Source organism: Oncorhynchus tshawytscha, linkage group LG03, assembly GCF_018296145.1.
Source record: "Oncorhynchus tshawytscha isolate Ot180627B linkage group LG03, Otsh_v2.0, whole genome shotgun sequence".
Lineage (NCBI taxonomy): Eukaryota > Metazoa > Chordata > Actinopteri > Salmoniformes > Salmonidae > Oncorhynchus > Oncorhynchus tshawytscha.
Window position 1 is genome coordinate 6,441,303 of NC_056431.1, and position 15,958 is coordinate 6,457,260.

At 42.0% G+C, this 15,958-nt stretch overlaps 2 protein-coding genes across 7 annotated transcripts in view; one reads left to right on the forward strand and one right to left on the reverse strand.

The window, feature by feature from the left end:
* The first annotated feature begins 1,881 nt into the window (after positions 1 to 1,881).
* Positions 1,882 to 9,642, forward strand: LOC112249557 (tumor necrosis factor receptor superfamily member 5). 3 transcript variants are annotated; one of them, XM_042308616.1, is made up of 11 exons: positions 1,882 to 2,066; positions 2,325 to 2,394; positions 2,541 to 2,595; positions 3,917 to 4,027; positions 6,897 to 7,058; positions 7,212 to 7,296; positions 7,600 to 7,658; positions 7,795 to 7,911; positions 8,285 to 8,304; positions 8,459 to 8,582; positions 8,681 to 8,835. In XM_042308616.1, the coding sequence occupies exons 2-11, from the start codon at positions 2,326 to 2,328 to the stop codon at positions 8,743 to 8,745; spliced, it is 867 nt and encodes a 288-aa protein (XP_042164550.1). In that variant the 5' UTR covers positions 1,882 to 2,066; position 2,325; the 3' UTR covers positions 8,746 to 8,835. The 3 variants fall into 3 exon arrangements, with proteins under 3 accessions (XP_042164550.1, XP_042164537.1, XP_042164540.1); XM_042308603.1 differs by lacking the exon at positions 8,681 to 8,835 and adding an exon at positions 8,842 to 9,642 and having other exon boundaries at positions 1,894 to 2,066; XM_042308606.1 differs by lacking the exon at positions 8,681 to 8,835 and adding an exon at positions 8,842 to 9,642 and having other exon boundaries at positions 1,898 to 2,066; positions 7,600 to 7,634.
* Positions 9,643 to 9,683: 41 nt separating this feature from the next.
* The window catches only part of LOC112249066 (tumor necrosis factor receptor superfamily member 3), an 11,090-nt gene continuing 4,815 nt past the window's right edge, over positions 9,684 to 15,958 (reverse strand). For 2 of the 4 annotated variants that reach the window (XM_024418700.2, XM_024418699.2), the window contains exons 2-7: positions 13,557 to 13,622; positions 12,037 to 12,181; positions 11,826 to 11,957; positions 10,687 to 10,932; positions 10,385 to 10,501; positions 9,684 to 10,287 (exon numbers count right to left, since the gene is read on the reverse strand). In XM_024418700.2, the coding sequence (XP_024274468.1) occupies positions 10,175 to 10,287; positions 10,385 to 10,501; positions 10,687 to 10,932; positions 11,826 to 11,957; positions 12,037 to 12,181 (753 nt within the window). In that variant the 5' untranslated portion in view covers positions 13,557 to 13,622 and the 3' untranslated portion in view covers positions 9,684 to 10,174. The remainder of the gene's footprint in view (positions 10,288 to 10,384; positions 10,502 to 10,686; positions 10,933 to 11,825; positions 11,958 to 12,036; positions 12,182 to 13,556; positions 13,623 to 15,958) is intronic. The other 2 variants (XM_042308632.1, XM_024418698.2) reach the window with 1 other exon arrangement.

Below are 15,958 nucleotides of genomic sequence, written 5' to 3' on the forward strand. Positions count from 1 at the left end.
CATCAGTCCCTGATTAGAGGGGAACCTGGTGTCCCAGGTCTACATCAGTCCCTGATTAGATGGGAACAATGACAACATGCAGTGGACCTGGCTTTGAGGTCCAGAGTTGACTTTGAGGGTCCTATGCTATAATGCTTGGGTTTTTTCTGCTCAGGTCATATGGCCAGTAAAACTCCTGGCCCTAGTGTTCCTGCCCTTTGGCCAGAACTGGAGAATAAAATGGAGAATAGAAGGCAGCGGAGAAATAGTGAGAATATGTTTTTCTTTGTATATTTTACTACACGCACAGAGAGACTGAGTCTCTGCAGTATGTATGCATGAGTCAGCGTGTATGTTTAGGAGAGTGTTCTAATGTCCTTGGTTTTTAAAAAGAGTTTTACTGGTTCACTTACAACATGAAGAATACAATAGTCCTAAAATGCACACTGTCTTCCAGTGTCTTTCTGACAATAGACCAATTCATATCCTCTTCACAACTGAACTGAAGGCTAACGGTATAACTGAATCATTGTAAACTAGAGTGGTAGGGACCATACAGTGATGTGTTCTGCTGACTGGATTCCCATCTCTACAAATTGCCTTGAAATACTGTATATATAAATAAATCAAAGATGTACAATAATCGCTCTAATATTCCAACAATAATCCACTTTCTTCATGAGTGTATATGATTACAAAGTAAATTCTTTTTAAAAATGGCACCAAAGTGTAAAAAAAAAAAAAAGATTACTACTCAAATGCTTTAACATAATGATGGTATGATTGCTATGATATTGTATGCATTAAAGGAAAATGCTATGTTGGATATATTGTATGTTTAAACACTGGCAATGCAAGGAGGTCCACAGTCAAAAATACTTAAGTGTCAGGTTCCCGGATTTGGCACATAGCTGAACTTTTAATGTGGATGGAGATATTTGATTGGTCCTTAATATTTCTCGTAGACCAGGAGCCAATGCTCTTGCTCTGTGAGGACCAGTGTATTCTCTGGTCCATATATTTTACCATCAACTAATTCCATCTGGCCTGAGTAAGCTAGCATGCAGGTGAATAGACTGAGTTGTCAATGAGAAGACTGTTAGGAATCACCAGGGCCTCATTTACTAAGCATCTGCACCAGTGCCATGTTTACACCTGCTCTTTTCAAAAGGGAACGAGTCATAGAACAAAAGGTCAAGGGACAAGTAAAGTCTGTTTTCTGTTTCTAGCTTTGTATCTCATCTTATAATTTCCTCCGAAAAGAGCAAGTGTAAACATTGCACTTCTTGGTAAATCAGGCCCTGGTTTTTGTTTTGGTGAGGTGTGAGTTCTGTGAAACTGGACTTTCGCCTTGAACATGTGTGCTTCATCACAGAGCTCTGTGTACTGACAGAGAGTTCAACGCAGAGCTCTGTGTACTGACAGAGAGTTCAACGCAGAGCTCTGTGTACTGACAGAGAGTTCAACGCAGAGCTCTGTGTACTGACAGAGAGTTCAACGCAGAGCTCTGTGTACTGACAGAAAGTTCAACGCAGAGCTCTGTGTACTGACAGAGAGTTCAATGCCGAGCTCTGTGTACTGACAGAGAGATGGAATGAAGAATAAAAGATACAGCTGAGCAATATGATTGTGTGTGTGTGTTTTTTTTGTGTGGATTTGGTGAGTGTATGCTAGAAGTCCATTTGCATTGGCTGCTATGTTTGTCTGTGCTTCCTGAACTCCACCTGCCTGATAAGCTAACTTTACGAGGACAGCGAGATAAAATGTTTGTGACAAACTGTCTTTCACATCTTAAAGTATGTGTCGAAAATGATGAGACTTTGGTTCAGAAGCATTAGTCACCCTGCTGACATGCCTGTCTTGTCTGCCTGTCTGTCTCTAGCTTATAAATACACCACAACATCACTGTCAGTACACAGTGGGCGGGAGAGACAGGAAGAGAGGAAGATGTCACAGGTGAAGGAAATAATGACGCAAAGGATGGGTAGAGAAGAAAGAGACACACCTTAAAGAATAATAGTTGAAGGGGGGTCGAAGTTGTAGACAACAAATACTTGGCATTTGGTGTGGTCTCTACAGTGCAAAAGGTAAGACTAGATTATTTTATGTGTTGGTAGTTTTCAACACAGGTTTCTACATTGATATATTTTGAACTGAAATGAGGCTCAAAGCTAGAAGTTAGTGCAGTCACTATCAAATTGTGATAAACTTACAGATTTTTAACATGTTGTAGCCTTGTAACATCTTTTGGCATTATTTGTTGTGTGTACTTTTTAATACCTATTTAGAAATGTTACTGAATGAACTCAAATGACAAATTGTTCATGATTTAACATTGTTTACAGAATGGTGATGGAACAGTTATTTGTGGCTGTGCTAATGATGTCTGCACACCTAGCAGTCTCATATCCTCTGGTAACCATTTTGCCCCTTTTATGTCCGTTCTTAGTATTTGTTATGACCGCCTATGAAAGCTGTTAGAACCATTTGACATTATGACAGTCGACAACATTATGACAGTCGACCTCATGAGACTGTGTGCTCGTGTTGTGTGTCGTCAGACTACAGAGAGCTATTACATGGATGGAGGGAGACAATGCAGACTGTGTCCACCAGGTGAGAAAGAAATGCCCTCCATCATCTTACTTTTTATTTGATTTATTGTTCCCTTGTTTTTGTTCCCTCGCCTCCACATCATCCTACAATCAACCATTGTTTACATTAATAGTGAGTCAGATCCTTTCAGAATGTGTGTGAGTGCGCATAGGCTCTTAGGAATCATGAGGAAACCAAGAGAGAGTTTCTCTCATGAGAAGTGGAGCTCGGTGCTATGACCACATCCTTCATTAGTATGCAGACTAGGCCAACAGGCTCTCGCTCTGTGCGCTCCATCTCTTCCTGTTATTCTCTGCTCTCGTGTCACTGTGCTCCCTATCTTCTCACTCAGCAACAGACTGTGTACTAAAACGTTACCTGAATGTGTGTGTGCCTATGGGTCTAAAACAGTTAGCATTATGTTCTGATATCCACTACTCATGTAGTCTACTACAGGACATTTATAAAACTCCATCATAAAACTCCATCCATCCATCAGTTTGTATTGTTATTGTGGTGCTCTCTTATGTCTTGACTCCCCTTGTCTCTTCAGTCTCTCCTCGCTCCTCTCTTTCTACCTCGTTCTCTCTATCGCCCCATTTCCCTATACTTTTCCCTAACTTTATTTCCTTTACTCCATATCTGCTGTCCCATGTCTTACAGCCATCAAACCACTGGACACTTCCTGTTTCACACTGAGTATTTAAATACTGTATTCCCAACATAGCTCATTCTAATATATCTACTGCTGTACATATCATTGTTAGTATATCTTGTGTAAATTCTTCCAGTTTACTGTACATATGCATAGATTGCATTCGGGTTGTTGATTGGATTCATCCCGAGGTTCTTGAATTCTTGTAAAAAACACTTAAATTATTTGTGTACTTGTTTGCAGTGGCGGTTCTGTGGTGGGGCCAGGGGGGGCCAGTGCCCCTGTGACAACAATTATGGACCCCCTTGTGGCCCCCCTGAAAGTGGAGTATGAAATAATTTTTACATAACACATTTTTGCTATCGTTCTTTTTTTTACATCCGTTATTAGACAGTGGCAACGATGATGATTATGAACATGGTCTTTTGCCTGCTAATGCCTGCAATGCAGTGAAGAAAGCGTACCCACCCTAGTCACACCCTGACCTAACCAAAATATAAAGAAAACAGAGATATCAAAGGTCAGGGCGTGACAGGTCTAGAACCGCCACTGCTTGTTTGACATTTTACTGCGTTGTTAAGAGCTAGTAACACAAGCATTTCCGCTGCACCCGCTATAACATTTGCTAAACTGTGTATGCGACCAATACACTGATTTAATATGTTTCACCTCCCCTCCCTATCGCAGGTCATTATCAGAGTTCCTGTTCAGAGTGCTCTCCCTGTCGAGATGGTTCCTACACAACACGATTGAATGCTGAGTCCAGTTGTCATTCCTGCTTCAAAGACTGCAAACGTGGTACATAAACACGAACACAACTCATTCACAGAGCAATGTAACATCTTTATTTTGTGGGAAATACTTCAACTGTATATTGTTTGTAAATCATTGTCATTTTTTGTGTTTTTTGGGGCCATTTTGAGCCTGTAATCGAACCCACAAATGCTGATGCTCCAGATACTCAACTAGTATAAAGAAGGCCAGTTTTATTGCTTCTTTAATCAGAACAAAAGTTTTCAGCTGTGCTAACATAATTGCAAAAGGGTTTTATAATGATCAATTAACCTTTTAAAATGATAAACTTGGATTAGCTAACACAACGTGCCATCGGAACACAGGAGTGATGGTTGCTGATAATGGGCCTCTGTACACCTATGTAGATATTCCATTAAAAATCAGCCATTTCCAGCTACAATAGTCATTTACAACATTAACAATGTGTACACTGTATTATTTTAATGGACAAAAATGTGCTTTCCTTTAAAAAACAAGGACATTTCTAAGTGACCCCGAACTTTTGAACGGTAGTGTATGTACAGTGCATTCGTAAAGTATTCAGACCCCTTGACTTTATCCACTGTTATGTTACAGCTTTATTCTAAAATGTATAAAATATTTTTTCCCTCATCAATCTACACACAATACCCCAAAATGACAAAGCAAAAACAGTAAAAAAAAATAAAAAATGTTGACATATTTGTTAAAAATAAAAAATGCTAAAGTATTCTGACCCTTCACTTAGTACTTTGTTGAAGCACCTTTGGCAGCGATTACAGCCACAAGTCTTCTTGGGTATAAGGCTACAAGCTTGGCACACCTGTATTTGTTTAGTTTCTCCCATTCAGCACTGCAGATCCCCTCAAGCTCTGTCAGTTTGGATGGGGAGTGTCGCTGCACAGCTATTTTCAGGTCTCTCCAGAGATGTTCGATCGGGCTCTGGCTGCGCCACTCAAGACTTGTCCTGAAGCCACTCCTGCGTTGTCTTGGCAGTGTGATTAGGGTTGTTGTCCTGTTGGAAGGTGAACCTTCGCCCCAGTCTGAGGTCCCGAGCTCTCTGGGGCAGGTTTTCATCAAGGATGTCGCTGTTCTTTGCTCCGTTCATCTTTCCCTCGATCCTGACTCGTCTCCCAGTCCCTGCCGCTGAAAAACACCCCCACAGCATGATGCTGCCACCACCATGCTTCACCGTAGGGATGGTGCCAGGTTTCCTCCAGACGTGACGCTTGGCATTCATGCCAAAGAGTTCAATCTTGCTTTCATCAGACCAGAGAATCTTCTCATGGTCTGAGAATCCTTTAATTGCCTTTTGGCAAACTCCAAGTGGGCTGTCACGTGCCTTTTACTGAGGAGTGGCTTCCGTCTGGCCACTCTACCATAAAGGCCTGATTGGTGGAGTGCTGCAGAGATGGTTGTCCTTCTGAAAGGTTCTCCTATCACCACAGAGGAGCTCTGAAGCTCTGTCAGAGTGACCATGGGTTCTTGGTCACCTCCCTGACCAAGGCCCTTCTCCCCCGATTGCTCAGTTTAGCTGGGCGGCCAGCTCTAGGAAGAGTGTTGGTGGTTCCAAACTTCTTCCATTTAAGAATGTTGGAGGCCACTGTGTTCTTGGGGTCCTTCAATGCTGCAGAAACGTTTTGGTACCCTTCCCCAGATCTGTGCCTCGACACAATCCTGTCACGGCGCTCTACATACATTTCCTTCGAACTCATGGCTTGGTTTTTGCTCTGACATGCACTGTCAACTGTGGGACTTTATATAGACAGGTGTGTGCCTTTCCAAATCATGTCCAGTCAATTGAATTTACCACAGGTGGACTCCAATCCAAGTTGTAGAAACATCTCAAGGATGATCAATGGAAACAGGATGCACATTTCTAAAAACCTGTTTTGGCTTTGTCATTGTGGGGTATTGTGTGTAGATTGATGAAGAAAATGTTTTTATTTTTTGCAGTGGTTACATAGCAGGAATAAAGTCATTTGGTATTTTGATATACATTAGATCTTGATAGATAGTACTAATACATTGTGTTTTCAGTCATAACTATTAAAGAACATGATTTTTTTTAAACCCACCCCTCAGCTACTCTGTCAATCCCACCTATTTCCATAAACCCACCCTTCAGCTACTCTGTCAATCCCAACTATTTCCATAAACCCACCCCTCTGCTACTCTCAGTCCATCCCACCTATTTGCACAAACCCACCCCTCCGCTACTCTCAGTCCATCCCACCTATTTGCACAAACCCACCCCTCCGCTACTCTCAGTCCATCCCACCTATTTGCATAACCCCACCCCTCTGCTACTCTCAGTCCATCCCACCTATTTGCATAAACCCACCCCTCAGCTACTCTCAGTCCATCCCACCTGTCTCTATAAATCCACCCCTCAGCTACTCTGTCAATCTCACCTATCTCCACAAACCCACCCCTCCGCTACTCTTAGTCCATCCCACCTATTTGCATAAACCCACCCCTCAGCTACTCTCAGTCCATCCCACCTGTCTCCATAAACCCACCCCTCAGCTACTCTCAGTCAATCCCACCTATCTCCACAAACCCACCCCTCAGCTACTCTCAGTCCATCCCACCTATTTCCATAAACTGCCCTCTTATGATTTCCATATGCCATACATGTCATTTCTTACCCAAAGTTATAAAGGTATGTCTACAGTATGGACACTATTTATTACCATGTAATAGCTGTACTAAACCTTTTGTTCTGGCTGTGGTGTGTGTGTGTGTGTGTGTGTGTGTGTGTGTGTGTGTGTGTGTGTGTGTGTGTGTGTGTGTGTGTGTGTGTGTGTGTGTGTGTGTGTGTGTGTGTGTGTGTGTGTGTGTGTGTGTGTGTGTGTGTGTGTGTGTGTGTGTGTGTGTGTGTGTGTGTCAGATTTGCACCTGGTGGAGGATGAGCCGTGTACTCCTGTATCGAACGCTAGATGTCGCTGTGAGGCTGGTTTTACCTGCACCGACAAAGAAGACCAGACAGGAAACTGTAGAGACTGTGAGAAGGTCCCTCAGCTGCCCCCACCTCCCATGCCACCTAGCAATGGTACAGTGAGTGTGTTGCCCACTGGCCTTCTCTTATGCATGTCTTCCTTCACTGTGTTGTATTCTTGCCAGGTTCTGGGTATTGAATCAGTGTGTTTGGCTGTGGATAGATGTTGATGTTTTCCTGCCTGTGTGCACTCTGCTCTGATTACAGTAGTGGGCATCAGAATCAACCAGACAGGAACTTCCTCTGAACACAGCAGGACTTCCTCTTCCGCTGGACGCTGTCAACCTCCTAAGTGAGCCTTTATCTTTTTTTATCCTCCCTACTTAAACATACTGGAACCAGACAGATAAACAGGCTCTGGTTGAAGACTTCTCCTGCCAGGAGGGCCACTTCTGGCAAAGTTGTTATTTTATGGTATATAACCTTCATACAACCAGAAGATCTGGTATCAAAGAATTGTCAGATATTTTCGTGGTAATGGATATTTGGGATATTTAATACAGTTCTCAGTTCACTGGACCCACTTCAGTGTTGACAGGCTGTGAATGTGTATGGATATGTTACATGATGAGTCCTTTACCTCTGTCTCACCCAGCTGTGACACTCCACAATCACCAGTCTCACAAGCAGGTAACGCCTCTCATCACACCACAGGTGTGTGTGTGTGTGTGTGTGTGTGTGTGTGTGTGTGTGTGTGTGTGTCCATCAGCTATTTTCATTACAGTCAGAATATATTGAAAATGTGAGAAGCTACAGATACAGTAGTTTCTCCATCTCCTTTCCCCACCAGCTGACACCAGCAAACACTTGGCAGCCATTTTGTGTCCTATGGTGGTCATTGGAATCCTAGCCGTTATCATTCTGTTATGTATCCGTCGCCCAGGAAATGAAGCCTGTTTCAAACAAGGTAAGGCAGTGTTCCTCTGTTCAGTCTCAACTGTAGTTAGATCATTGTGTTAGAGCAGACTCTCTCTCTGGACACTAGAATGAGATGAGGAAGGATTAGACTGTGATGTTAAATCTCAGGATAGGTCTGCACTGGGAGCCAACTGTAGCTTCTTGTGAATGTAATTGAATTAAAAGATTGCAACACTCTCTGTGTGTGTAGACCTACTTACCAGTTTCTAGTGTCTACATGTACCCAGAAAGCATTAAAATGCAGAGTAAGATGAAAAAGCATTGCCCTTTCAATCATAGATGATTCATCGATGAAATACCCATGAGTGGCTTACAATCAGTTTGCTGGGGTCACTAATAGATTTGTGTCTGTTATTTTCCAGCTCTCAAGTTCTGTAACAAGGTATGTATAATACCTACAGTAACTTACTACATTGTGTGTGTAATGTTTACATTGTCATTCATGTGTTCCTGACCGAAACCCTAAATAGGCATTGTTGACAATTGTGTATTCCAATAACTCTGGATTTCTGGTGAATTTCTGTGCTCTTATGAAGGGAGTAAGAGAAACGTTGCCTAACAAGACCAAAGAGCCACCTCATCAGCACAATGCCAGAGAGGCACAGCCCAGTATTAAGCACCAGACAGTGGATCCACCACCTATTACAGCAGCAAATATGGGTACTATGGATACGTACAAATAATTATTTTGACCCCAAGATCTTGATTTAAAAAGGAATCTAAATATGGTGGAGTTACTCTTGTGGTTTTTCCTATAGATGCACGTCAGTCGTTTAAGTTGGAGTTTTGCATAGAAGATGTTTTGAAGTCCATGGGGGATTAGCATGGGAAGTTGATTCGTTTCAAGATCCATAGTGAATAAGGCTGATGATTAATATAGAATCTAATATCACTTTCTCTCTGTCTGTGTCTCTCTCAGGCCCGGTCCATGTCCACAATGCTGGAACAGTCATCTTCAGTTTACTCAACCAGTTCACTGGTATGGGTGGAGGGATGGAAGGGAGAGGGCAGAAAGAGAGGGATGAGGAAGGATGTCCGACCCACCCCACACCCTCCCCTAACATCCATCTATCCCAGGAGGAAAGGGATGGGGAGATGGACTGTGTATTCTTCCCTTCACAGGAACAAGGGAAGGACAGTCACGTTTCCAAAGAGGAGGTGCATTGAGGGGAGGGGGATTGAGGACAGAGGACGCTCCAAGTGAAAACTTCCCTTCTAGGATCAGTTTAGCCAACCCTACATCCTAATGTTAATCATAAGGAGGATGAAGACTGGTCTGACCCTGGATCAGTGGTAAGGGACAACATCTACCTGGGGCTCTATTCAGTCTGTATCACTGAAGCGTTACAGATTGTTTGATTGAGCCGACATATGCAGTGTTTAACGTGAATGCAGTCTCCACTGACGCGAGAACATTACCTTTACATTTCTATCAGGCTGTAAAGCTGAACTTCTGAGATACATGGAGCCCTTACTCTCAGAAGAACACTGGTGAATCCCACAACTCTAGAATGGCCATTATTTCCTGTTCTAGACTTAGATAGAGCTAGGCATCTCACTATGGTGGTCATGTACACATCCACTTGCTCTCATTTTATTGAACTGTATAATAAGCTTTCAGTCTCAACTGCTGCAAACTGTTTTTTCTGTGTTCATGTGGCACCTTGAACTGTTTTCGCACAAATTAAAACCAAAATATGAAATATAATTTTTCAATGAATACAGGTGATGGGGCAATTGTATGACATTACAGTAGGCCTGTCACATTTGTGAATCTGTTCTTTATTTAAAATACAGCACTGTATGTTTTAAACAGCCACTACTATGTAAGAGTAAACACTGGCATAAAGCATAGATACAGCAAAAATCATAATTGTAATGAAGGTGTAAAACATCTTCAACATAAACATGTACAGTACATGTATTCAGCACACAAATGTTTGTGTGTGTGTGTGTGTCTGTCTCTCTCTGTGTCTCTTGTTCACTCTTCGTTTCTCACTCTCCTTCTGCTCTTTCTCGGTCACAGACTCCCACTCATCTTTAGCCTGTATCTTCATACTTCAAAGTGTCTTTTTGTCCTATTTTCTTGTCCTTTCTGAAAGTCCTAGATACAGAAGCCACTGCATTAAACCAATACAGCAGCCTGTCTAGCCTTCAGGTTAGTTTCACTTCAATGGGAATGTGAGGTAGTCTGTTTGTCTCCCAGCTCGCTTGTGAGTTCTCATCCTCTCCTTCGACACCCACTTCCTCCATCATACGTCCAGTAGCAGCTCTGGCTTTCCACACACTTCCTGGACCGGCATGGGCACTTCCTCCTCCGCTGTGCTCTGATTCGCTGGAGTAGTCTTTTTGGGAGACCAGAAGCCTGATGGACCAATAAGATGAGGGTTAGGTCAAATGTGCATGCATATGTATTGTGTTCAATAGAACTACAGGACAGATCAACAGTGACGTGGACTTACTGTTTGTTGAACCAATCCATCGCAGAAAAGGTTTGAGCTTTGATATGGCAACAAGGCAGGTGAGCAGTAGACACACACACACTGCAGACACACACACCGGGAGCCACTTGCTATCATCTGTTTGTGTGTGTATGAGACAGAGGGAGGAGTGGAGAGAGGGGTCAGGGCCGTACACATGAACACCGGCATTGTATTGGGTTTTGTGAGAGAGAGAACTATGTAGCTCTCATGGCATTTTTACATGTCACTTTGAACACTTTCAGGCCATTTTCATAATTTGTTTCCAATGTATTGTAGTTTACCTCGGTTTAGATTTGTGATGGGCCCAGGTTTGGTGACAGGTTTAGGTCTATGATTAGAGATACCAGCAACCGAGTGGTTTGACACTGTAGCTGGCATGATGGGAGGTGTCGGTATGAGTTTGGGTGTGTTCGGGCTGGGGATCTCCTCACAGTCCAGACAGGTGCCACTGCCTCTGCAGCGGTAGCCTGGTTTACAGCTGCACACATCATTCTGCTTGGTGGAACAGCGAGATACATACTGCAGCTCTGTAACGGAACACAAGTCATAGATGGTCTATTTGTCTGTGTGCCTTCATGTATACTGACTTTGACATAGTGTTTTTGTCACGTAGTCAAACACAATCTGAAATCATGCCTGAATATGATGAAATAACTCATCTTCAAAATGACTCATAGGACCTTGTTGAATCAGCTTTTGACTGATTCAACAAGGTCCTATGAAGTGTATATTACCATCAGACCCCACCCTTCTCACACACACACACACACACACACACACACACACACACACACACACACACACACACACACACACACACACACACACACACACACACACACACACACACACACACACACACACTGACTAGAGTGAATGACAGTTCAAATGTGTTCACCGAGTCTGTGACTACTCTCAAACCTCTCTCACCTCTATTTAAAAATAGTTAATCTCTATTTTTGTCCCCCACTACACTTGATGACAACGATGTATTGAGAATGTTCTGTCAGCTGTACTTTCCAATGTTTATCTTTAAAGTAAAAAGGTTATTTCCACGGGTGAGATGATATCGGTCTACCACTAACCCCTCCCACTGTCCCCCCCATCACCACTGATATCCTTGACATTACTTGGTAGACATGCCATCCCTTCTGCCCTCCAGGCCTCCCAACCCTCCTCTACTCCTGGGTGGGTGAGTCAGTGTTTCTCAGTGCCCCCCTCCCCCTCTCTCTCTGACTGTGTCCCACCATGGTACAGTGAAGGGGGAAATCCCTAGCAGGCTGTGTGTTTTCATCTGTAAAGTCCTTCATAACTATGACTTAGAAAAATAGGTGAGTAACCGTTTTAGACAGACAAACAAGACAAGTATCAGTGCCAATCATATTTTGCTGGAAATGTATAGACACCCACACACACTCACCACTCATGCTGCAGCCATCGCAGGATTTGCAACCTATGTTGAAGTTGTAGCTGTCTGAGTAGTAGCCGCTATCGCAGTCAGTACACTGGGTAGGGCTGTTCTGACCAGTGCAGCGTCCCACCAGATGCTGACCTGTAAAGGGCAACACATTCATTTACACATGCACACACACACACACACAACTGATGAAAGTATTTTTCAAATGGCTTACCTGGTGGACACTTGTCGCAGCACCATTGGCTTACATGCAGTGGCCAAGCATACTGTGTCTCATTGTCGCATGTGAGGGATTGGACTAGAGAGAGGAGAGAAGGGAGGGATAGAAAGATGTGGGTGATCCACCAGAAGAGATGCATCTGAGAGGAATGAAGAGAAAAAGAGGAAGACAGTCAATATTTAACAGATATTTTACAAGAACTTCAGAACATCGACATACACTGAGTGTACAAAACATTGGGAACACCTCCCTAATATTGAGTTTCACCCCCTTTTGCCCTCAGAACAGCCTCAATTCGCCAGGGCATGGACTCTACAAGGTGTTGAAAGCGTTCCACAGGGATGCTGGCCCATGTTGACTCCAATGCTTTCCACAGTTGTCAAGTTTGCTGGATGTCCTTTGGGTGGTGGAACATTCTTGATACACACGGGAAACTGTTGAGTGTGAAAAACCCAGCAGCGTTGTAGTTCTTGACACACTCAAACCGGTGCACCTGGCACCTACTACCGTACCCCATTTTTAAAAGCACTTCAATCTTTTGTCTGGCCCATTCACCTTCTGAAAGGCACACGTACACAATGTCTCAAGGCTTAAAAATCGTTCTGTAACCTGTCTCCTCTTCATCTACACTGATTGAAGTGGATTTAACAGGTGACATCAAAAAGGAAATCATAGCTTCACCTGAATTCACCTGGTCAGTCTCATGGAAAGAGCAGGTGTTCCTAATGTTTTGTATACTCAGTGTATACTTCAGTCATAAAGATATCATCCAACAATATCTTATCAAGACATAAAGTATTGCAATGGCAGGACATTATCGTAGGCCCAAACAGTAGCTGTAAGAGACAGTTTCAAGGACATGAGAAACGGGAGACCACCTAAAGTAGAAAACATGATACAGACTCCAGACAAAACACCTACATGCTGACAGTGAAAAACGAAGCGATGACATAAACACGTCCAACTGTATACCATTATAGATACATCAAGCAAGCCCAGGACTCTAACGACAGACCTGAACAAACCGTGTTTCAGTAGGGAAGTGTAGAGTCTGACTGTATACCATTATAGATACATCAAGCAAGCCCAGGACTCTAACGACAGACCTGAACAAACCGTGTTTCAGTAGGGAAGTGTAGAGTCTGACTGTATACCATTATAGATACATCAAGCAAGACCAGGACTCTAACGACAGACCTGAACAAACCGTGTTTCAGTAGGGAAGTGTAGAGTCTGACTGTATACCATTATAGATACATCAAGCAAGCCCAGGACTCTAACGACAGACCTGAACAAACCGTGTTTCAGTAGGGAAGTGTAGAGTCTGACTGTATACCATTATAGATACATCAAGCAAGCCCAGGACTCTAACGACAGACCTGAACAAAACGTGTTTCAGTAGGAAGTGTAGAGTCTGACTGTATACCATTATAGATACATCAAGCAAGCCCAGGACTCTAACGACAGACCTGAACAAAACGTGTTTCAGTAGGGAAGTGTAGAGTCTGACTTACCGTGTCTCAGATAGGATGAGAGAATGAGATAGATGTGACTCTGGACCCTCTGACTGTGTGACTGAACTGGGGATCACAGTGTGTCAGAGTATTATTCAAAAGATGAGTCATAAGGTAAACTGCCATTTCAAGATTCCTATCTCTCTCTCTATGACGACCCCCCTAGTTCACTCTGAACCACTGTGCCGCTTAAAACCATAAACTTGCCCATCTTCCTCCCCCTTTCTTTCCACTGCTGTTTGTCTGTCTCTCTTTTTTCATCAAAAACGGTGATATTAGGTTCCAAAACAATATTTAAGACTCTCTTATGTCCGTCTGTCTCTCTCTCTCTCGCTCAGTTGCTTTGATGATAAGGTAATTTCAGAGTGATATGACTACATTACACTCATCTTAGGACCAGTCATTTTCTTCACTGTAAGCAGCAGCCATTCTTATTTAAATTCACCGTCCAGTCAAACATACTCAGATCAGACTGAGAGAAATGACATTGACATTCTTTACGGACATGTACACAACAGGTCTTTTGAGCTACATTGACTCTTGTGGGTTAACTGAATGTCATATTTTGCCTATCGTGTTTAGTGTGTGTGTGTGCGTGTGTGCGTCGGGTGAATGTGTCTGCACCTGTGTGTGTGTGTGTGTGTGTGTGTCGGGTGAATGTGTCTGCACCTGTGTGTGTGTGTGTGTGTGTGTGTGTGTGTGTGTGTGTGTGTGTGTGTGTGTGTGTGTGTGTGTGTTCAACCATATGCAGCAGTCTCTCTGTCAGAGGTCACGTGGTTTCATTGACTCTTTATATATTTCTCAATTGTGCTGTGATGTTTTACAAAAAATGTTTACCTTTCGAATCGTATATTATCCACAGATTGTGAGCTAAAGATAAACCTTTCCTATGAGTATTATTAATTGACTGACAATGGCTTTCCAAATCACCCAACACTGCTATTTGTAAGGTTAATTTTATTTGCATGTTGTGATTTTTTTTAAACAATTCCTGAACCTGTGACCAGAAACAAGCTACATCGGGGCAGTACCAGAATAAATTATTATTATTGATTCTGTCTCTTCGCAGCAAAATCTACAGAGCTGAGATTGTTGTATGCCCCATATATATATATATATATATATATATATATATATATATATAGTATTCTGTTGGTGGCAAGAATTTTATATAATAATTTAAACTGAAAAACTCCAAGTGTTGAATCAAGTGTAGTTTTTTGTACCAGTTCATAAACCATATGCCATGGAATTAGTACATTGAAAAGCTCCTCCCATTTATTTTGCAACCTGCAGCTGTCAAATTTTTGTCCTCAGATGAAACTGGTATATTTTTCTATTTATGCCAGTTCCTTTCAGCCAATTTGTATCTTTAATATATGGCAGGCAAACAAGTTCCATACCTTCTCCCTTTTCCACCTCAATTTTTGTGGTAGTGCTGCAATCAGTTGGTTGTAAGTTTGGATTGAGCAGACATTCTCATATATTTTCGATAGAAACATATGTGACCACTCCTCTGTTTCTATTCATAATACCATTAATAAATATAATACCAATTTTAAACATTTCCATAAATAATGTTTTTTAATGAATCAGTATATTTGAGTTTAACCATAACATTTGTTGTAATATATGTTCTATATTTTCTGGAGGATAAAACTGAAATTGTAACCAGCTTTGTATGGCTTGTTTAAGAAAGGACAATAGTTTAAATAAAATGTCATTTTCAATTAGTCGTAAATGAGAAGCTGTAACCTGTGTAAAGGCAAAAAGGCCATTTTTGAACAAAGGATGAGCCTTTCGAAAAAAGTATTAAAAGTATTTACCTCTATGGTTGCAGAATCTTATCTATTTTTGTTAACTTTCTATTGAAATGAATTGTGGTAAGTTCATATGTTTTTTGAGATGTGAATACCAAGTATGTCTACTTCACTATCATCCCATTTTTACATCTGGGGTTGCTGTACATAACTGTAACCCATTGTAGAAGAGATTCACCTAAATTAAAGTAATCCAGGCATTTATATATCAATTCTAGTCGTACTTTATCAAACGCCTTTTCAAGATCTGCTATGAAGACCAGGCCTGGTATCTTTGATGTTTCATAATGTTCAATTGTTTCAAGTAATTGTCGTATATTATCTCCAATATATCGTCCAGGTAAAAAAAAAACTGTCTGCTCAGGATGAACAATATCTGGTAAAACCTTTTTAATTCTATGCATTTCGCCAGGATTTTCGCATCGTAAAACACTGAAGTGTTAGAGGCCTCCAGTTTTTTAAATGGACTGGATCTTTATACTTACCACCTGGGTCCTGTTTTAGTAGTAATGAAATTAGACCTTGTTGAGTACCTGAAAGTCAACCATTTGTATAAGAGTAATTAAAACATGCTAATAATGG

Coding starts and splice junctions, on each gene's coding strand:
- LOC112249557 (XM_042308603.1), top strand. CDS start 2,326: ATGGTGATGGAACAGTTATTTGTGGCTGTGCTAATGATGTCTGCACAC. Junction 8,305..8,458: donor CTCTCAAGTTCTGTAACAAG/GTATGTATAATA, acceptor GCTCTTATGAAG/GGAGTAAGAGAAACGTTGCC. Junction 8,583..8,841: donor TATTACAGCAGCAAATATGG/GTACTATGGATA, acceptor TGTCTCTCTCAG/GCCCGGTCCATGTCCACAAT.